Source organism: Mytilus edulis, chromosome 9, assembly GCF_963676685.1.
Source record: "Mytilus edulis chromosome 9, xbMytEdul2.2, whole genome shotgun sequence".
Taxonomy (NCBI): Eukaryota; Metazoa; Mollusca; class Bivalvia; order Mytilida; family Mytilidae; genus Mytilus; species Mytilus edulis.
The window spans coordinates 46803092-46825969 of NC_092352.1; the positions used below are offsets into that span (position 1 = coordinate 46803092).

The window sequence follows — 22878 nt, forward strand, 5'->3', positions numbered from 1 at the left end:
AAGTGACCTTGAGAAAACCGGAAGTAACCTTTTTTTGCAATTTTTTCGTATAAAAGTACTCAGAATCCATATATTTTGTCATATAGATACATAAACTGATTACTGAAGACTAAAAATGACTTCCAACAAACCGGAAGTGACCATGTATCTCCCATTCTAAATACAAAAGTATATATAAACTATATATTCTTGGAATCAGTGTGAAAGAAGCTATCATATTAGACCGGAAGTGACATTCATTTCACCGGAAGTAGCATATTATCTCCTTTATATGACTTAAAAATATGATTAAACCATTATTTATCGTATCATTATGAACAACTATCTTCTTATCAAAATTTCTTTGATATGGAAAGACCTTCAATTGTTCTCTGAACAATTGGTTTTTAATTATTATTATTTTTTTTTTCTTCCGCCAAATTTTGTTCTTGCGATAAACATTTGTTTCGCAATATGTCGCTTAGATATTTCTCATATTCTATCGTATAGGTTATACGCTTTTAAATTTCACCCTGCTAAGGCGAACCTTTTTCTATGTAAGAGTTATCTCCCTATTCACTGTTTATAATCAGAGTGCATCTCCTCCGTAACAAAAAAAGATATCGACAAAATTTTTTTTACAAATTGTTCGTTACATCCTCAGTAATTTTTGGCGTATTTGGATCGAAGCGATTTGATGAAATTTTGTAGGAGTTATCTACCTTTACAAAATAAATTTGTCGGTATGTTTTTTTAACTCATAAACAGTTAACCGTATAACCGTGGAATGTTTTTATTTGAGTCCTCTAGGTCCTAACTTATAAAATGAGGTCAAGGTCAAAGGTCAAGGTCAAGTTCTCAATTGTGACTTTTGCTCGTTTTTGCATTTTCTCTGACACTTTGAGAGATACATATAAAAGAACAAGTGCAAAATGTCAGCTTTATTGTAGTTAAGATATGCTACATTTAGTCTTATACAATTAAATGGCATCTTACAGGAGTTGATGCCCCTGAAATGTCTTGATATGAGGTTATTTGATTATAACTTCAATTAAGTTCATTATAAAGACATTTGACCTTATACAAAAGGTAAAGTGACAAATGACCTCTAAAAATGGCTACCGGAAGTAACCTTTAGAAAACCGGAAGTAGCTTTGTTTGCAATTTTTTCACACAAAAGTACTCAGAATCCTTATATTTTGTCATATAGATACATAAACAGATTCCTGAAGACTAAAAATGACTTCCAACAAACCGGAAGTGGTTAATTATCTGCCATTCTACATACAAAAGTATATAGAAACTATATATTTTTGGAATCAGTGCGAAAGAAGCTATCATATAAGACCAGAAGTGACATTAATTTCACCGGAAGTAGCATATTATCTCCATTATATCACCCAAAAAGATAATTAAACCATCATTTATCGCATCAGTATGAAAAACTACCTTCTTATCCAAATTTCTTTGGTTTGGAAAGACTTTCAATTGTTCTCTGAACAATTGGTTTTTAATTATATATATATTAAGTACTTAATACCACACCTGGTCCAGTACATTTTCCTTCACATAATTTTCGTTCTGAATTTACACCAAAACATTGCAAGCCATTATTCATTGGCACTGGATTCATACATGTCCTTCTTCTTTTGACTTCAGACAAATCACCACACTTAGCTTGACATTCTCCCCATTCAGTCCATGTTGTCCAACCACCATTAACTACAAGATCAATGAAAATAATCAACTTAAAACAGTCCTCAGAATTAGCATAGGTACAACAGAACATGTCCTGTAAAACTATATTAAGTCCTGTTGATTTTTGATAACTTTGTATTGATTTTTGATAATTTTGTAATACATTACCAAGATTTTTTTTAAGAATAATCTAATCGGTCCTGTAAATGCCAAATCCAAATTTCTATGACTGTTTAAAAAAGATCAAGGACATCATACCAATGCAACACATACATTAACATTCCCTTTAGAAAAAATTATGATTATTTGGGCTACTACTGGTATCAAAAAAATATTTGGGAATTTTTTAATTTGACAAACAAACTAACCAAACACAATGTTCAAAATGAGAAATAATTATGCAGGTATACAAATTCATTATTATTTTAATGTTGAGTTTCCTGCATTTTTATGTTTGATGCACTACTGTGTATTCATTGTTATTCATTTGATATGTACCAGTTTTCGTGCTTTTATAGATTATAGTAAACCAAAAATTTAAATGTTCAACAAAGTACTATTTCATATAGGTATGAAGCTAATTTGTCAGGAAATCTGCTGTTCCGCACTTTTATTTCTATTTCAAATACAAAATGCAGTCTGTACCTTTAGTCTCAAGTTCTATGCCCCAGAATAGAAACATTCAATTTAGACTAGGATTATATGCCAAACTTAATTAAGACCCATAAAAAAAATTTAGAATATTGGTCTTTGGACTAGATATTGGAAAAAGTTTGGTGTATTGTTTTGGTCCTTTACAAAATTCTGGTGGTCAAGGCTACAATCTCTGGTGGTCAAGGCTTCAAACTCTGTTTTGTAAAAGCTTTTGAGAAATCAAATATGTATTTAAAAAACAATTTTTGTGTAATCTACTATACCAAAAATAAACAAATCCTCATCGAGTTTAAAAACGTCTACTCTTTTGTTTTCAATAATGATATGCTTTTGTTCTAATCATTGTGTCTATGATAACATATCAAAAACTAGAAATGAAATAGAAAGGTATCACAAATAATGCTTACTTGGACACATAACTTCTTTTCGGTGCATAAAACACTTGTAAGACGACCAGAAGTTGGCCTACAATTAGAAATTAATAATATAACAGTTAATACATTGTTATGAAAAAATACCACTTAGTCTTGGTGTTTAATACTTAATTGTGGCGAACTGTCCCTATATGTCTGTTTATAGAAGTGACATTACTCTTAGAAGGTATCTACTATAGCTAATTACAAATAGCAGCCAACATACAGTGTGGATTAATATGAAACACTGACCTTTGAATTTATGAGTGTGTGTGTGTGTGTGTGTAGAGGTGGTCTTGATTTACTGCAAACAAATGGTCTGACCAGTACTGAATTTACTGCAGTGGACAAGACTGAAAATTAACTAAAAGACTCACTGAAAATAACTTTTAAAAAAGAAATAAGAAGATGTGGTTTGAGAGCCAATGAGAGAAATCTTGTTCTAAGTCAAAATCTGTAAAAAGTAAACAATTATAGATGTAAGTACACAGAGCCATGGCTCACACTAAACAGCAACATTGCATTGTTCAGTCTTTTAAATCTGTTCAGGTGAATGATTGTTTTAGACCAAAATTAGTTTACTACCGTATTTGGGCATGTATAGTCCGCACTTTTTTTCCTTAAATATGTAGTTTGTACAAGGGGTGCGGACTATACACACCTATAGACGGTTTTCGAAATTTATAAAAAAAAAAAAATTTTTTTTTTTTTTTTTTTTAATTTCGTTTTTTTCTGCACTAATAATGTATATTGGAGACGTTAATTATATTTATTTCAATTAATTCTTATTCTTTTTAAACTTTTCTCTTCAAAATTGATTAGTCAAAGTAAAGGTGTGACATCCTGTATAGGTAATCAAGAGGGGTAATTAAGGATTAAGTATGGGTGTGTAGCAATTAAATAATGATGTCAAGTTTTGACAGATGTTAAATATTATAATCCCCAGGCAATATAACAACATGATCAATGAAAAGATTATATAAGATTAAATAGTTTAAAAATTTTGATTACTGCTAATTAATTTAGATAAATGTTTGATCTCTTTTTTCTTTTGTTCCATAATATTCAAATTATTTCTGTTATATTATTCATCAGCTTGGACATACTTAGACAAATGTTAATTTTAAAAGGGATATTTTGATTAATAATTACTTTTATAAAATTATCAAATATTAATTACCTGATGAAAAGCTCTACCATTTCATTATTTTTCATGAAATAAATAAAACAAAATTTATTATTTTTATAAAAAACATGGAGAATAGATCACTTTCAGTGGATTTTAACAGTGAACTAGACTTTGTTAAAAAAAAAATTAAATTATTTTTTTTTTTTTTTTTTTTTACAAAACTTTTTTTCTCGATTTTAAGGGGATGAAAAGGGGGTGCGGACTATACATAACTGCGTACTATACACGGCCGAATACGGTAACTAATAAATGGAGTTAAAGGGATAAATGAAAATAGTATTAATTTTTGTATACATCTGTACTCACCTTTGCTTCTTCACTAATACCAGTTACCCATTTAATATCTGCTTTATCACCTATATCCATTTCCCTACACACTTTTTGACCTACAGTGCATTTTCTCATAAACTTTTCCCTATCCGGAGGTCTGAGGACGAACAAAGCGTCTGTCATATGATTGACAAGAAATTCTGCCTTTTCTTTCGTGTCATCTGTAATTATTGATTCATATTATTTAATGAAGATTGAAATTATACTTCCAAAATTAGATGCTATAAGTTTTTAGTAAAAATAGGTAAAAGTAAAAGTTACTTCCAATTGTCATAATGTACTTAAAATCAAAACTCCCTTCAAAGTGACTACAACCTAAACAAAAAAAAGTCCAGACATGTGGCTTATGCACAATTTTTAGCCTGAAACTGCACAAGCAAGTAAAATCGCAATCAAATTCGAAATACATTACAAGTAGTATGTATAGATAATTGTTGATCATCTCAATGAGATTTATTTTTCTCGCTTGAGCCACGAGAAAATCAATCGAGTTGAGATAATGAATGATAATATATTTATCACTATTTACTTATGACGACATTGTCAATTTTATTAGCAACGCCATGTGCCTCCTTAGTTTCTAACAATAATTTTCCATCTCAAGCGTCTGACTCAGTAGCATGATATGAAAAATTATCACAAAAGAAGATCAAAGGAAAAATGCACAAAATAGCGATAATAATATATACATATACCATGTAATAAAGATATTGAAGATTAGGCCAGTGGCCAAAACGTCTTAAATAATGGTGTATTACTACATTAATCTATTTGTCACTGTAATGTCAAATTATTAAATGATCACCTGGCAGTGAATCAAAGACCAGCTCAACATTAATTATATTATATTATTCAAGTCTTCTGCGAGTTATTTTTCAGGCTAAATATAATATTTGAAGTCTTTGATGCTGCCTTAGTACCTGAGTACCACCTTAAAAGCAGCTTACCCGAAACATTTATGACACAAATTGTTTCAATTTTTTTCCTACTCTAACATTTATTTTCTTGAATAATTAAATCATGTAACTCATACTAATTATTTGCCCAAAAAATTCTTTATCTACCCCGCACTCTACAAAGCATGGGTAGGCAACATAAAACAAAGAGTTTGAATATCATAATCTCTGCTTAAATCATCATTGATCCTTACAAGAATATAAATTTCATTTTTTTTAAATTATCATAAGTTTGAGCGTTGAGCGGTAAAGCTACTTGTTTTTGCACTGCATAATTTTGTAATTTCTTTAAATAATTACCTTTTTTGCCTTTGGAATTAACTGTTACAGTGAAGCAAAGCAAAAGTAAAACATAGCAGCAAACCATTCTGAAAGTAAAAAGTCTAATTTGATAATGAGTAACAATTTCAAATGTAAGCCAACAAATATATGTGCTTATTTCATGCTTTCCAGCAAAAAAAAGTTGGGTAACCATTTTGTTATCAATATTCATCTTGAAAACTTGAAAAATATTTTAAATATACTTCATGCATAATTACACATTTTGTTTCTTGCAGGCTTTCATTGTTTGATTTTTACAAACCAGGTCTTCAAAGACACACAATTGAATATGGATATGATTTTATTTAGCCATAGTTTTGATTTCAATTGTTTGTGTTTTACTCTTCATTACAGCAGATTCCATTGAGTGTGTAGCGAAAGGTAATATCTTTGGTTAGCTTGCTTGTTAGCTGAACCGTGAAGTCATTGTTAGGTTAGGTAAACTACCCTCCTTTCGAAGTAGCATAGTCCAACAGACAGATTGATTTATTTTCTGTAGGACTAGTCTATTCTCAAAGCAGGGTAGTTTACCAAACATAACAATGACTTCACGGTTCAGCTAACAAGCAAGCTAACCAAAGATATTACCTTTGGCTACACACTCAATGGAATCCGCTGTAACAGAAAACCGGTATTACATTTACTCTTTACAATTAAATTTGGTTGAAGTCTATAGCAAATCTATGAACATAAAATAGTGCTGGTGTTTCTAAATTCATCAGAAAATGAAAACATTCCACAATAAATAAGCCTGCAGCAAATTTTATTCTATATAAATTACATGTATAACCTTATTGCTGTTCAATAGGAATCTATGCCACTGTTTTAATTTGACATCAAGATATTTTCTCGTATGACGTCAAAATATTATGGAAATGACTTGGATGACCAGTAAAGGGAGAGTTGAAATAGCAATATGGTCTTTAATGGACTATTATTACCAAGTTGATTAAAAAGTGTCCAAAAATGACCCTCATTGGATTTTTATGAACAAGGTGTTAAATTATACAAATGAATTGTCTAAAGAATAATTGTTTATTTGTTCATAGTTTTGTTTTCAATTGTTTGTGTTTTCTTTTGATGTGAACACAGTTAATAAATTTGGACAATTTAACTTGTTTGAAATATACAGCAAATTTCTAAACAGAAAATAATATTTGTGTTATCTCAAGAGAAAATGAAAATAATATACAACAAAAATACAACAAATATAATACAATAAATCTGTGACAATTCTGCTTCTCTTGGTACTCAAGTAGCCCGAAATCAAGCCAGAAATGACCCAAAAATATTTTTTGGATAAAATGTGATTTATATGAATATATATATCTATAGTGAAAAATCTCAAGTGACGAATACTGTTATATTTGTTCCAGGGAATTGATATTAAAGAACATTTCTCCACTTCACGCTCTTGGAACATGTATCCAGGCTCTTGGAACTTGTATCGACTATTTTGCAGAACTTCTATTCAAGTGCCCCTCCTCCTTTTTCAAATTGCTAGATCTATTGAATGATTTATTATTATCATCTTTAAATGATAATGGCATATCAAAATGGAATAACAGTTCTTTCACTAGGAAAGACCATTTGATTTTCAGGGGGAAGAAAGGGGATGATATATTGGTAGAGTAAGACTGATTTTGATATTAGATTATTCATTTTATGACTTGGCCTGGTATGTCTGGCAAGAACTGAGACTTAAGTAGCATAGTAAGAACCGAAGATATTAAATGACTTTGCACACTAGATTATAGATAGGATAAAAATAACAAGAATGTGTTCAAAGTACACGGATGCCCCAAACGCACTATCATTTTCCATGTTCAGTTGACCATGAAATTGGGTTAAAAAATCAAGATCATATCATACCCGGAACATGTGTATTATTTTAAGTTTCAAGTTCATTGGACTTCAACTTCTTCAAAAACTACCTTCCTTGACCAAAAACTTTAACCTGAAACTCGCACTTTCATTTTTTATGTTCAGTAGACCGTGAAATTGAGGTCTAAATTCTAATTTGGCATTATAATTAGAAAGATCATATCATAGGAAACATGTGTACTAAGTTTCAAGTTGATTGGACTTCAACTTCAAGTTCATCAAAAACTTCCTTGACCAAAAACTTTAACCTGAAGAGGAACAGACGAACGGATGGACGGACGAACGGACGGACGCACAGACCAGAAAGCATAATGCACCTCTACTATCGTAGGTGGGGCATAAAAAATTATGTAACGCAAAAACACATTAGGTACAAAATCCGCGGGAAAACACCCATAGCAACAGACGAAAATATATCCTCCTGCAACCCTCCCAGAATATCCAATGGTCATCCTCTTTTTTATTTAAGTAATTTGTTGTATTTATGAAAACTGAAGAAAACTGTTCAATGTCACTTGCAGAAAATATACCTACTTTTTGAAACAGTTACCATATTTCATAAAGCATTTGACCTGGATCACGTTTGTTTACGCCGGAAAGATGTAAAAGTGACGTCACAATCGTAGCACCGTCTTTTACATTCTTTCCTCCACTATATGGAGCACCACTATCTGTGTAGTACAATGTAAGTATTAGTTTTCTGTTTTGCTTTTTCCAATCATATTGTGTTGTAAAATGATGCCCTTTATGGGTTCTTGATTAGATTAATAAAATTCTTCTTATCTTATGGATTAGCAACCCGCCGCAACTGTACTGTTCAAAAATGCACGTGAAGTATAAATTAACTGTAATAATATACCAGTATGCAAACCCGTATAATTTCACTATTGCCGCATGGCTCCGCATTGTCCATATCATGTGTAAACCTCATCCTGTCCCTCATAACGGGACTATTGTGATCTCATGATTCTTAGAACATTTCTGTCTTCAAATATTGTTCTAACCTCTTCACGATTGGTGTAAAAATTAACATGTAAACGAGACAGTAAATCATGTAACTAATTTTTCATTTTAAAGATTTTTAAATTACAGATAAAAAAAAAGCATCGAGTTAAAAGTAAAATCATCCTGGCATTTACATTTGTCAGGAGGTGATGTCATCCGGAATCCTCTAGATTTTTCATCTATTTGAAGGGGATTACTGATTATTTATATTGCCGATTATTTTTTAACCAGAGGTTATAGTATGTTAAAAATCAAAATAGAGATATTATATAGTGTCTTTAACAGTATTAAAAGAGTAAAATTACTATATTCAACTGGTTACGATATATATCAATTAAATTAATTTGCAATAAGTCTATGGAAAATCTAGAGGAATCTTATCCGCATCACCTCTCAACATTGTTTACATAACAAAAATGCTAATCATTGATTGGTCAGTTACATGTTGTGATGTCACTGCAGATCTGAGAATACATACCTTTCATTCTTATAAATAACAGATTTACATTATGGTTTCATACAACATAAATCATCTCATAGAAACAATTTTCAGAATTATATTATAGAGTACTAGTAGATCAAAATTTATAAGCTCGAAAAGTATAGCAATTAGCTTGTTGAATCTTAATTGTCTGATGCTGTTGTAGCAACATACAAATTATGTCTCTTATCAATGAGAAAATATGTCTCTATATATTTGGGTTTTGTTTAATTTTGTCTATTCTTGTATTTGTGTTTTGTAAATGTCATGCAGCTGGTATCAGGCGTATCATAATTACTGTTTTGCAATTTAAACCAATAAAATTATTTGAATTGATTTTGATTTACAAATGGTCCAATATACACTTTTCAGTTTTTCCTCCTCATACTCTAGGTTACCACTATAATCATTCATCTCCGGTTAATTCGTTTGCATTGTCCTTTCCCTGTATGATTGGAGGTAACTTGTGGTGTGGGATTTTACCATTCCTGTTAATTAAGTTACAAAACTCTTTAACTAGCTTTTTACTCTAGTTGAGCTCTTTGGTCTGAGTGTAGTCTTTCGGTTAATTCGTAGCTAGTTAATGATGTATATTGGTTATTAAATGTCTCAGTTGTTGTCCTGGCTGTTAAATTCCTTGTCGGTATGGCTTGTTCAATCGTCTGTAATTACCGATATACCCGGTATACGCCTGTCCTCCCTTTGATGGTCCCAGGTTCAAATAATCTGCTGGTCTGAATTCTTGCAAGCGGTACACAGTGGTTTAGATTGACCTTCTATGTCAACTATTTTACACAGTGAGTTACATTTTACACACTGAGTTTGCAATTTTTCTACGTAGTTCGCCATACCAAGCCAATAAAAGTGGACTCTGAGCATTGAGTTAGTTATTTCTGAAAGAGAGAGTACCGAAGTCCATAGATGAGATGACTCGGTATGCTGATCAATTTAAGGAGGCAAGGCGAGTAAATATAGTATCACTTACCAATCAGACTGCAGTCTAAATTATCGTAACCGTCATAACGATATAAAGGGAAGTAATCTGGATATACAATACAAACTACTGAAGCTGCTGGACTATTTATTTGGACTTTAATATTTATAATAATTTGATGTATTTTTCTTCTTAATTGTTTATTTTTTTTGTTTGTTTATTAAATAATTTATTTATTCTAATCGTTGATTCTTTGGTCAATATTGTAAAATAGCACTGAAAGACTTCTCCATCCGTCCGTCCGTCACAATTGGTGTCAGAAGTGGGATAAGTCTGAAGTGTTTTTTTTTTCTTATACATTTTGAAGTTAAATTTATATTTTCTATAGAAGAATTGTTATTTTTTTTTTATATACATTGAATATACATTCATAACGTGTAGTAAAGCTTACTATTGTATTTTTCAGAAACTGTAATGTCGACAGAAACCTGATAGTTTGGAACCTCAGAATTTGTAAAATTTCTACACTACAGTGCCTCGGGGTTGTTGCACGCTGCAAGTACAAACAGTAGATTTAATGTAGGTATTGTTATTTAGAGTAAATTTAGACTAAGGCGATTGTTTATTTTGTGTTGTGATTGACACTTGTGGACCAGGCTATGGTCAACTGTGATACTAAAGCGTAGTGTTACGAGATATATATATGTGATATATTGAGCATTGTCCTTAGTCTAGTTTATTGTTACATAGCAAGTCATATTAGCAGGAATCAATCATGGAGACTCTAAAAGAGTTACGACAGTATGGTGAGTCGTTGGGGTTAGCCAATGAAGATTTAATTAGGTTCATTGAGTCACAACAGGCGAAACAGCGCGATGATAGACGTTTTGAAAGAGAAAGAGAGAAGGAAGAATGGGAAGTTGAAAAGGTAAGATTAGAACATGAGTTGGAATTGAAAAGACTAGATAATACTCGTTTATTGGAAACTGAAAAACACAGGGAAGAAAAACGTAATGTTAACCCCTCAAAGGTACCTAAACTACCTCCTTTTGAGGAAGGTACTGATGATATGGATGCATATTTGCGTCGTTATGAAAGGTATGCTATATCGCAAAAATGGGACAAATCAATATGGGCCACTCATTTGAGTGCACTTCTTAAAGGTAATGCATTAAATGTGTACGCTTTGATGCCCTCAGATCAAGCATTAGATTATGATGCTCTTAAGACATGTTTGTTGAAGAGGTATAACATGACTGAAGATGGCTTTAAGCAGAAGTTCAGATCTTGTCGTCCAGAGTTTGGTGAAACGTTTCAACAGTTTTCTGTTCGTTTGGGTAGTTATTTTAGTAGGTGGATTGATATGTCTAATGTTGTGAAGACGTTTGATGGACTTTATGATCTTATGTTAAGAGATCAGTTTTTACACATATGTAATAACGAGGTAATGTTATTTCTGAAAGAGAGAGTACCGAAGTCCATAGATGAGATGACTCGGTATGCTGATCAATTTAAGGAGGCAAGGCGAGTAAATATAGTATCACTTACCAATCAGACTCAAAAAGGTAAGTCACAGCCGTCTCAAAAACCCAACAATGCACGGAACCAAGAACCGCCAAAGCAAAGTGACAGAGATAGAAATAGACATACAGGAGGTTATGGCGGTGGAAACAGGTTTGATAGAAAGTGCTTTAAGTGCAACAAATCAGATCACTTGATATCGAACTGTCCATTATTGAAAAACAAGGTTGGTAATGTACAAAATAGTGGTTCACGGGGAAAGGAAACTCCAATCTGCGGGAATGTTATTACTCTTACTGATAGCATTATTACTACACAGGTAAGTAATCTTACAATACCTGAACAGTGTGAAAAGAAACCAATCAAAATGCCTGTAGCTAAAGGTAAGTTAGGTAACCGTGTTGTGACAGTACTTCGCGATACAGGATGTAATGGAGTTGTTATAAAGAAAAGTCTTGTAAGTATAGATTGTTTTCTAGACGATTATCAGACATGTGTATTAGCTGATGGGTCGAGTGTTAAAGTACCTATAGCTATAATTACTATAGACAGTCCTTATTATCAAGGTGAAGTAAAAGCATGGTGTATGGAACAACCATTATATGATGTTATTATAGGAAACATAGATGGTGCTAGGGAGCCTTATGATCCCGATATATCTCCGACGGTAAGTGTAGTAACTCGACAGCAAGCGAAGAAGAGAGATAATCCATATCCGAAATTAAAAGTTCCAGGAAGTATTAAAGATGTTAGTCTAGAGGACATTGAGTATGAACAGCAGTCTGATGCAAGTTTGTCGAAGCTTAGACAGTATGTAGCTGAAGGCAGAAACTTTGAGAAGACCAATGGTACAAAGGTAAATTACATATTGAAAAAGAAACTTATGTATAGAGAATTTATGTCGCCAAAAGTAGAAAACGGTAAGTTATTCCGTCAGTTGGTCGTTCCTGAAGTTTATAGAAGCGATGTCATGAAATTAGCACACGAGTCATTGATGGCGGGACATATGGCTACACGACGTACAGTTTATCGTGTATTATCAGAGTTTTACTGGCCAGGAGTTGAATCCGATGTTAAGCGGTATTGCCAGTCCTGTGATATTTGCCAACGCACTGTACCAAAAGGTAAGCAAGTTAGAGCTCCTTTGGGTAAAACCCCTATCATAGATGTACCTTTTCGCAGAGTAGCTGTAGATATAGTTGGACCTTTAGTACCAGTGACTGATAAAGGAAATCGGTATATACTAACACTTGTTGATTACGCTACAAGGTATCCAGAAGGAGTAGCGTTACCATCTATCGAGACAGAAAGGGTAGCGGAAGCATTGATTGATATATTTTGTCGGGTAGGTTTTCCAAGAGAGATGTTGACAGATATGGGCGCACAATTTACTTCCAATTTAATGTCTGAGGTAAGTAGACTGATTTCACTTCGGCAGCTTACTACCACACCGTATCATCCTATGTGTAACGGACTCGTTGAAAGGTTTAACGGTACGATGAAGCTGATGTTGAAGCGACTATGTGCAGAGCGTCCGCGAGATTGGGATAAGTATTTAGGACCAGCATTATTTGCCTACAGAGAAGTACCTCAGGAGAGTGTTTTATTTTCCCCATTTGAATTGGTATATGGTTGGCCAGTCAGAGGTCCAATGACAATTCTTAAAGAATTGTGGACTAGAGAAATTACTGATCCTGAAGTGAGGTCCACATACGAGTATGTTATCAATTTACGAGAAAGATTGGAGTCGACTTGTGAATTGGTTAAACAAAACTTGGAGAAAGCTTCACGTAAACAGTCACGTATATATAACAGAAAGTCACGTTCAAGAAAGATTAAGGTAGGTCAAAAAGTATTGGTGCTACTACCTACTAAAGCAAATAAGTTGCTGATGCATTGGAAAGGACCATTATCTATAGTAGAAAAGATCAGTGACCTTGATTACAGAATTGATATGAGAGGTAAACTTAAAATGTGTCATGTCAACATGCTGAAACTGTATGTTGAACGTGAGCAAACTAACGTGTGCGTTACTGCACCAGATCACAAGGTAGGTTTTGTTGCTACAGTATCAGTTATAGATCTCGAAAATGAAGATACAGACGATGTAGACAATTACGAAAGTGAGTTAATCGAAACGCCCGTTGCAGTTGCTAAGGAGACATTACGAGATGTTCATATCAACGAAGCTTTAAAAGCAAATGAAACAGTTAAGGTACAGTGTTTACTAGATAAGTTCTCACACGTGTTAACAGATATTCCAGGTAGGACAAATGTACTACAGCACGATATCAAGTTGACTTCTGATGATCCTGTTCGATTTAAACCTTATCCCATACCATATGCTATGCTAGACACGGTAAATAAGGAAGTCGATAAGATGATAGAAATGGATATCATTGAGCGATCAGATAGTCCTTATTCAAGTCCATTTGTGATTGTGAAGAAGAAAGATCAGAGTAATCGGTTTTGTATAGATTTTAGAGGTTTAAATAGTATTACAATTTTCGACGCAGAAACGATGGGTAATATAGAAGAGATGTTTTCAAAGTTGTCTGGTTATCAGTTTATATCTAAAATTGATTTAACCAAGGGATATTGGCAAATTAGTCTTGTGGATGCTGCAAAACCCAAAACAGCATTCCAAACACCTAGAGGATTGTTCCAATTCAAGGTTCTGCCATTTGGCTTAGTCAATAGTGGTGCTACTTTTGTACGTTGTATGAGAAAAGTTTTAGAAGGGTTGGAAAACGTTGATAACTTTGTTGACGATATTATAGTGTACACACGTTCTTTTAATCACCATATGGAGGTTTTGGAGAGTGTATTTGAGAGGTTGGCATCTGCAAATTTGTCAGCAAGACCCTCAAAGTGTTATATAGCGTATAGCAGTCTTGAAGTTTTAGGTCACATTGTCGGAACAGATCGCCTTTCACCAAATCCAGATAAAATTGAGGTAATCAAAAATGCTCATAGGCCTACAACCAAGAAACAAGTTAGAAGTTTCATTGGCATGGCTGAATTTTACAGAAAGTTTGTTCCCAATTTCTCAGATATAGCAAGTCCGCTTACTGATCTGACGAAAAAGGGACAACCAAATCAGGTATGTTGGGAAGCTATTCATGAAAGAGCATTTTCAAGTTTGAAGAATGCATTAGTAAAAGCTCCTGTTTTAAAGTTGCCGAACTTTTCTCAGGTATTTATCCTTCAAACTGATGCTTCTGATAATGGAATAGGCGCTATACTGCTACAGGATGAAGATAATATTAGATTGCCTGTATCGTACGCTAGTAAAAAACTGAAAGCTAGTGAACGAAATTACTCCACTATCGAGAAAGAATGCCTAGCCATTGTATGGGCAATCAGCAAATTTCAAAGGTATTTATATGGTAAACAGTTTATATTAGAGACCGACCATCAACCTTTGATATATTTGCAAAAGTCTAAAATTGCAAATGCACGATTGATGAGATGGTCACTCTTGTTACAGCCGTATAGGTTCAGGATTGTTGCCATCAAAGGAAAGGACAACGTTGGAGCAGATTTTTTGAGTCGTATATAGGATCGTGGAGATAAATGAAAGTAAGAATACTTTCTCAAATTTGGGAGGTGATGTCACGATCCAGATGTATTTTATAGAGTTATTCACATATTTATTTAGTCGAGCTTGTATATAGATAACGATTGTGAAATTGTCGTCATGATCAGAGAATTGCACTTGCAGTCTTTGCGCAGGACGCCTATTGTTCACGGTTTATTTTATACATAGTTTTAACATACGCTTTGATGTATATATGTACGTTTGGCCTAAGTTTGGTTCACCTGTGTTTAAACGCACACTGATTAGGCTTGGCCTATTTACACACCTGTTGACTATTTTTAAATAGTGGTCAATCGAGTTCTTCGGACAAGTTTGGCTATTTTTAAACAGTGGTCAGATGATTTCTTTGGACACGTTGTCATTTCATTTCTGCTTGGGATTTTCGTGTGGAAGGATGCCACACTCGTTAGAGCATTTCATATTTGTTAGCTAAATTTAACCTACAATGGTTCTACTGTATATAGTGCATCAATTCCGAGGTAAGTGTTTTATTCTTACATATATTTATATATACTTTTCTGTATGTTACTTTGTTTATCAAATTTCCGAAACTTTCAGACTTCTGCAGATAATTTTCCATTATGTAAATTGTATAATTTAGAATGTTTTGTAAACGGATTTAAAGATATGAAAACCATGTTTTATATTCAGATATTTGCGGTTTTACTAGTGAACAAGAACAAGATTATTAATTACGGGTACAAATTGAATGTACGTGATATTTATGTGTACAAGGTTCCGAATTTCCTTATGTACGTGAAACTATCATGCAAGGTTATGATATTTATTACAGTATGACACATTTTGCTACATATAAAATGTATGTGTATATTTATCTATGTAAATTAATAGAATATATATGTTCATTTTATGAACGTGAGATTATAGAGTTCATGTTTATGTTGCATGAACGTGCAAGTAAAAAGCATATCTAAATTGATAATCGTACTAAAGAGTTTGTACAATTATATTATTACCAGGTTCCAGCCTGCACCAGAGTTATACAATGCTGCGGTGTTAAGGAGTGGTCATACAGATTGAACGCAATCATACATGATAATTCATCAAACAACATATCTACATATTTTAGTGGAACTGTCGTGCACGATACCATAACTGTCATAACGATACCATAACCGTCATAACGATATAAAGGGAAGTAATCTGGATATACAATACAAACTACTGAAGCTGCTGGACTATTTATTTGGACTTTAATATTTATAATAATTTGATGTATTTTTCTTCTTAATTGTTTATTTTTTTTGTTTGTTTATTAAATAATTTATTTATTCTAATCGTTGATTCTTTGGTCAATATTGTAAAATAGCACTGAAAGACTTCTCCATCCGTCCGTCCGTGACAAATGTGTTCAAAGTACACGGATGCCCCAAACGCACTATCATTTTCCATGTTCAGTTGACCATGAAATTGGGTTAAAAAATCAAGATCATATCATACCCGGAACATGTGTATTATTTTAAGTTTCAAGTTCATTGGACTTCAACTTCTTCAAAAACTACCTTCCTTGACCAAAAACTTTAACCTGAAACTCGCACTTTCATTTTTTATGTTCAGTAGACCGTGAAATTGAGGTCTAAATTCTAATTTGGCATTATAATTAGAAAGATCATATCATAGGAAACATGTGTACTAAGTTTCAAGTTGATTGGACTTCAACTTCAAGTTCATCAAAAACTTCCTTGACCAAAAACTTTAACCTGAAGAGGAACAGACGAACGGATGGACGGACGAACGGACGGACGCACAGACCAGAAAGCATAATGCACCTCTACTATCGTAGGTGGGGCATAAAAAATTATGTAACGCAAAAACACATTAGGTACAAAATCCGCGGGAAAACACCCATAGCAACAGACGAAAATATATCCTCCTGCAACCCTCCCAGAATATCCAATGGTCATCCTCTTTTTTATTTAAGTAATTTGTTGTATTTATGAAAACTGAAGAAAACTGTTCAATGTCACTTGCAGAAAATATACCTACTTTTTGAAACAGTTACCATATTTCATAAAGCATTTGACCTGGATCACGTTTGTTTACGCCGGAAAGATGTAAAAGTGACGTCACAATCGTAGCACCGTCTTTTACATTCTTTCCTCCACTATATGGAGCACCACTATCTGTGTAGTACAATGTAAGTATTAGTTTTCTGTTTTGCTTTTTCCAATCATATTGTGTTGTAAAATGATGCCCTTTATGGGTTCTTGATTAGATTAATAAAATTCTTCTTATCTTATGGATTAGCAACCCGCCGCAACTGTACTGTTCAAAAATGCACGTGAAGTATAAATTAACTGTAATAATATACCAGTATGCAAACCCGTATAATTTCACTATTGCCGCATGGCTCCGCATTGTCCATATCATGTGTAAACCTCATCCTGTCCCTCATAACGGGACTATTGTGATCTCATGATTCTTAGAACATTTCTGTCTTCAAATATTGTTCTAACCTCTTCACGATTGGTGTAAAAATTAACATGTAAACGAGACAGTAAATCATGTAACTAATTTTTCATTTTAAAGATTTTTAAATTACAGATAAAAAAAAAGCATCGAGTTAAAAGTAAAATCATCCTGGCATTTACATTTGTCAGGAGGTGATGTCATCCGGAATCCTCTAGATTTTTCATCTATTTGAAGGGGATTACTGATTATTTATATTGCCGATTATTTTTTAACCAGAGGTTATAGTATGTTAAAAATCAAAATAGAGATATTATATAGTGTCTTTAACAGTATTAAAAGAGTAAAATTACTATATTCAACTGGTTACGATATATATCAATTAAATTAATTTGCAATAAGTCTATGGAAAATCTAGAGGAATCTTATCCGCATCACCTCTCAACATTGTTTACATAACAAAAATGCTAATCATTGATTGGTCAGTTACATGTTGTGATGTCACTGCAGATCTGAGAATACATACCTTTCATTCTTATAAATAACAGATTTACATTATGGTTTCATACAACATAAATCATCTCATAGAAACAATTTTCAGAATTATATTATAGAGTACTAGTAGATCAAAATTTATAAGCTCGAAAAGTATAGCAATTAGCTTGTTGAATCTTAATTGTCTGATGCTGTTGTAGCAACATACAAATTATGTCTCTTATCAATGAGAAAATATGTCTCTATATATTTGGGTTTTGTTTAATTTTGTCTATTCTTGTATTTGTGTTTTGTAAATGTCATGCAGCTGGTATCAGGCGTATCATAATTACTGTTTTGCAATTTAAACCAATAAAATTATTTGAATTGATTTTGATTTACAAATGGTCCAATATACACTTTTCAGTTTTTCCTCCTCATACTCTAGGTTACCACTATAATCATTCATCTCCGGTTAATTCGTTTGCATTGTCCTTTCCCTGTATGATTGGAGGTAACTTGTGGTGTGGGATTTTACCATTCCTGTTAATTAAGTTACAAAACTCTTTAACTAGCTTTTTACTCTAGTTGAGCTCTTTGGTCTGAGTGTAGTCTTTCGGTTAATTCGTAGCTAGTTAATGATGTATATTGGTTATTAAATGTCTCAGTTGTTGTCCTGGCTGTTAAATTCCTTGTCGGTATGGCTTGTTCAATCGTCTGTAATTACCGATATACCCGGTATACGCCTGTCCTCCCTTTGATGGTCCCAGGTTCAAATAATCTGCTGGTCTGAATTCTTGCAAGCGGTACACAGTGGTTTAGATTGACCTTCTATGTCAACTATTTTACACAGTGAGTTACATTTTACACACTGAGTTTGCAATTTTTCTACGTAGTTCGCCATACCAAGCCAATAAAAGTGGACTCTGAGCATTGAGTTAGTCCGAACTGTAACTTGGTGTCCAATGTCGTTGGGGTAAGAATGTACAAGTGGTGACTAGCTGTGTTTATCCTTTGTGTTAACATCTCCTGTTGTCGACAAATCTGTTATGTTCAGTGCATGGTTGATGATGTAGTTACCATGATGTCATTCACCATAAACAAAGCTGAGGTTAATTGCTAGACATTAAACAAAAGGTGTTGAGACAGCTGCGTTAATTGCAGATGGCATGTACTGAGTCAATGCTGAAGTCGGTTCTATCATTTGCTCTTGTCAATCCGGGTTAGCGTTGTATATTTCCAAGGACGGTATACACGGTGTTGAATTGATGGCTTGGCTAGGTTTGCTCTCTAACATCATCTAGTTTTGCAGTTTTCAAAACACATATGTAAGTGGATTGTTGTCTTTCCATACTGTGAACTGCCATGAACTGCTGCCCAATCAGGTAATAACTAATTTTGATTGTATTAATGGCCCACTTCAATGCAAAATTTTACAGTTTATTGGCTGGGTAATTCTTCTCCAGTTGTGTTAGACTTCTGCTTGCTTAGCTTATCACACGCTTCTCATCCTGTTGTTATGTGTAAATGACTGCTCCTGGTCTTATATCAGGAGCATCAGTGCACAGCTCGAATAGTAGTGTTGAATCGGTATAACCTAATATATGTGCTGATAAATGGAATCGCTTCATCGAATCAGTTAGTAGTCTACTTATCTGTCTGAAATTTAGAAATAAACAAAAAATAAACAAACTCTCTGTTATAATTTACAAGTCAAAGACATTTTCTGGTATATATAATACTGGCGATGTTGGTGTAGGCCAAGAAGTCACTTTGTCTGTCACTCTTTCCTGGTATCGATCGCTTCCCCTGCCTCTGACGTTATGTGACCTACAAACTCGACTTGTATCTTAAAGAAGGAACCATTCTTTTGAACTAGCTTCATGTTGACTTATCAAATCAACCCTATTACTAACTTGAGGTTCTGTATGTTCTGGTAAACAATGACATCGTCTATGAAGACACACCAGTGTGAAAATCTACTTCTGTATACCATCTTCTGATCAATACAGGATAGTTTAAGAAAGTTATTAAAATTTTAAAACTTAAACTACAGAGTGAATGTAATGTCAACTGGCAGAAAAAACTAAGTCCTTTATAAGTAAAAAACGGATAAACAGGATTGTTTTTTACAAAATTTACTTCTGGAAAATATCCTACGATCAAAGACAAGTTTCTGTCCAAGTTTGGTAGAAATCCAAAATAGTTTAAGAAAGTTATTAAAATTTAAATAAAAAATCGACAATAAAAGAGGGGCGAAAGATATCAGAGGGACAGTCAAACTCGTAAATCAAAAACAAACTGACAACGCCATGGCTAAAAATGAAGAAGACAAACAGACAAACAATAGTACACATGACACAACATAGAAAACTAAAGAATAAGCACACGAACCCCACCAAACCTGGGAGTGATATCAGGTGATCCGGAAGGGTAAGCAGATCCAGCTCTAGTGGCACCCGTCGTGTTGCTTATGTTATAACAAATCCGGTAAATAGTCTAATTCGGTAGGTCACATTCATGAAAGGGAAGGGGATTATAGTTACGATCGATGTACGAGGAACATATCCGATATCATCTGTGAAACGTTTATTCCATAACGGTCAACCAACTAGTGATGGCTTCCGTAAAATTTACGAAGGGATGATTTTAACTTCACCATTTTGAACTCTTGGTTTAATAGCAACCCTCTATCAAGAAAATCATGATAGGAAATACAAGCACGGGGATATCATATCAATTGGGAGATATATACCCCGTATGCAGGTGCTGCTTTAATGTTGCTACTTATAAATGGAAAGTTCATAATTGGAAAGCTGAAATCATCTCTTTTGTCGTAAAGTTTTGTTTTCAACCGACCCTCATTGTCAATTTCTATGTGTAAGTCAAGATATGAGGTCGATTTAACTGTATCTGTTGTATCCTTTATCTCTAGTTCGGTTGAATAGATGCGTTCAACATAGTCACCAAATTTTGAATTATTTAGTGAGAGAACATCATATCTATATAACGGAAAGTAAAGTTAAAGGATGTTGCTTACTTCTTATCTTTCTTCCTAAGAAGTTCCTGTATGAAGTCAGCCTCATAATAATAAAGAAACAAGTCGACAAGAAGAGGGGGACAATTGGTTCCCATTGGAATGCCGACAGTCTGTTGAAAAACACGTCCTCCGAACGTAACAAATATGTTGTCAATCAAGAACTCAAGCATCTTGATAATGTCAGATTCATAGAATTTTTTGTTTGAATCAGAGTAATCCTTTACAAAGTAGGATTTAACCCTCTCTAAGACAAGATACTTGTTTCTACGTTGGCCATTCTTTTTTATGAAACAAAGCAATACCAACGCTTTCAATTTGTCTTTTGGTTTAGAATGTGGAATACTTGTGTAAAGTGTAGAAAGGTCAAATGTATTAATACTATTGCAAGATGAAAGAGAGTTAGATTGTATGTACTCTAAAAGATCTTTGGAAGTATTTTAGTATTCACATCTGAATCACGCCACCTCTAGAATAGGCAGTTTCACAATAACTTTGAAGCCCGGCTTTGATTGCTGATAAAATAGATGTGAATAATTTAGAAAGAGGTTTCGTGGAGCACTTGGAAGACCCAGCAATATACCGTTGTTTGTAAGGACACTTATGTAGTTTAGGTAACTAATACAGTGATGGAAGATCCAGTTCTTCATCTTTGGTTGAAATTCCAAAAACATAGAACAGACCTATGATTATCCAGGATTTCCTCTTTGATAAGTGTCGGGAGGGTATATGTTGAGTTTCCAAGTGAATTATCAATACCCAATTCGTCTTTCAGGCAGTTTTTGTAAAGATTGTTACACACAAAAACGATGTTGTTTGGGGCTTTATCTGCGGGGACATATTTGTCATAGGAGAAGTAGGATAAGTGTTTTGCAACATTTGGGTCTTTGAAGATTGACGTAGCATGGACATTGATAGACCCATTCAGTTTCTTAATTCTGATTTGTATCAACGACCTCACAGCCTAAATTCATTCGGAAAGAGTGTCTACTTTTTCCTTAGCCCATTGCCTGACATAATCCTCGACTGAATCCATCAAAATTTTGAAGTTGTATTTCCAATGGATGGATTTAGGCTCGATCACGATATTTCGGACCTTTCAATAAACCATCAGCTGACTTATAGACATTTATAAATGCCCTGCAATGATTCTATTTACTAATTGTTGTACTTCCATTATTTATATAAAAAAAAAACCCAAAGAAAATAAGATATTTTGTTTTGAATATTCGTTTTAAACTGCTGCTGAACAATGACAAGCGGACAAGGACCAAATACATATGCCAGATGGAAATGTTAGACTATAAGGAATATGTGTGGGGCGTTTCTAAGTCGTCTACCTATTGAATGAGTACAAAATTTTAAAAAGTCAGTGCTAACCAATTAGCATCACAGCCTGACAATTACTGTTCAATCTCCTTCCTCATATCTTGAATTCTATAGTATTCTATAACTCCCGTTAGCGCCATGTGTCACATAGGGCGCGAATGGAAGCCTTCCATCTGAGTCTGTCTGCTGCTGCTTAACTTGTTGTGCTTTACCCCATGTTCTCCATCCAAATTCTGTTCTTTCCTTGTCTACCATTCGTCTCCAAGTTCCCTTTAGTCTTTCCACATTTCTCTTTCCTGGTGGTGTCCACGTCAAGCAAGGCGATTCTACAATCATTCCATGGGTCCATCCTCATGATGTGACCTATCCAATCCCATCTCCTGGTCTTAATGGTGTTGATTATGCTGCACATGTTGGCTTTTTGTAGCAGTATGTGTTGGATATCAAAGTTGGCCAAAATATCTTGAAGATTCTACGCAAGTTCCTGGTGTTAAAGGTGTTAATAAATAAAATTGAGAATGGAAATGGGGAATGTGTCAAAGAGACAACAACCCGACCATAGAAAAAAACAACAGCAGAAGGTCACCAACAGGTCTTCAATGTAGCAGGAATTTCCAGCACCCGGAGGCGTCCCTCAGCTGG

At 33.8% G+C, this 22878-nt stretch overlaps 2 protein-coding genes across 2 annotated transcripts in view; one reads left to right on the top strand and one right to left on the bottom strand.

Moving 5' to 3' along the window:
- LOC139489713 (uncharacterized) overlaps nt 1-8097 on the bottom strand; it is a 73878-nt gene extending 65781 nt beyond the window's left edge. Inside the window, exons 1-5 of the mRNA XM_071276446.1 lie at nt 7959-8097; nt 5520-5587; nt 4240-4424; nt 2739-2796; nt 1525-1701 (exon numbers count right to left, since the gene is read on the bottom strand). Coding sequence (XP_071132547.1) covers nt 1525-1701; nt 2739-2796; nt 4240-4424; nt 5520-5587; nt 7959-7984 — 514 coding nt within the window. The 5' untranslated portion in view covers nt 7985-8097. The remainder of the gene's footprint in view (nt 1-1524; nt 1702-2738; nt 2797-4239; nt 4425-5519; nt 5588-7958) is intronic.
- A 1828-nt stretch (nt 8098-9925) lies between these two features.
- LOC139488494 (uncharacterized) lies at nt 9926-16259 on the top strand. Its single transcript, XM_071274175.1, has 2 exons — nt 9926-15445; nt 15947-16259. The coding sequence occupies exon 1, from the start codon at nt 10620-10622 to the stop codon at nt 14925-14927; it is 4308 nt and encodes a 1435-aa protein (XP_071130276.1). The 5' UTR covers nt 9926-10619; the 3' UTR covers nt 14928-15445; nt 15947-16259.
- The last annotated feature ends 6619 nt before the right edge of the window (nt 16260-22878 follow it).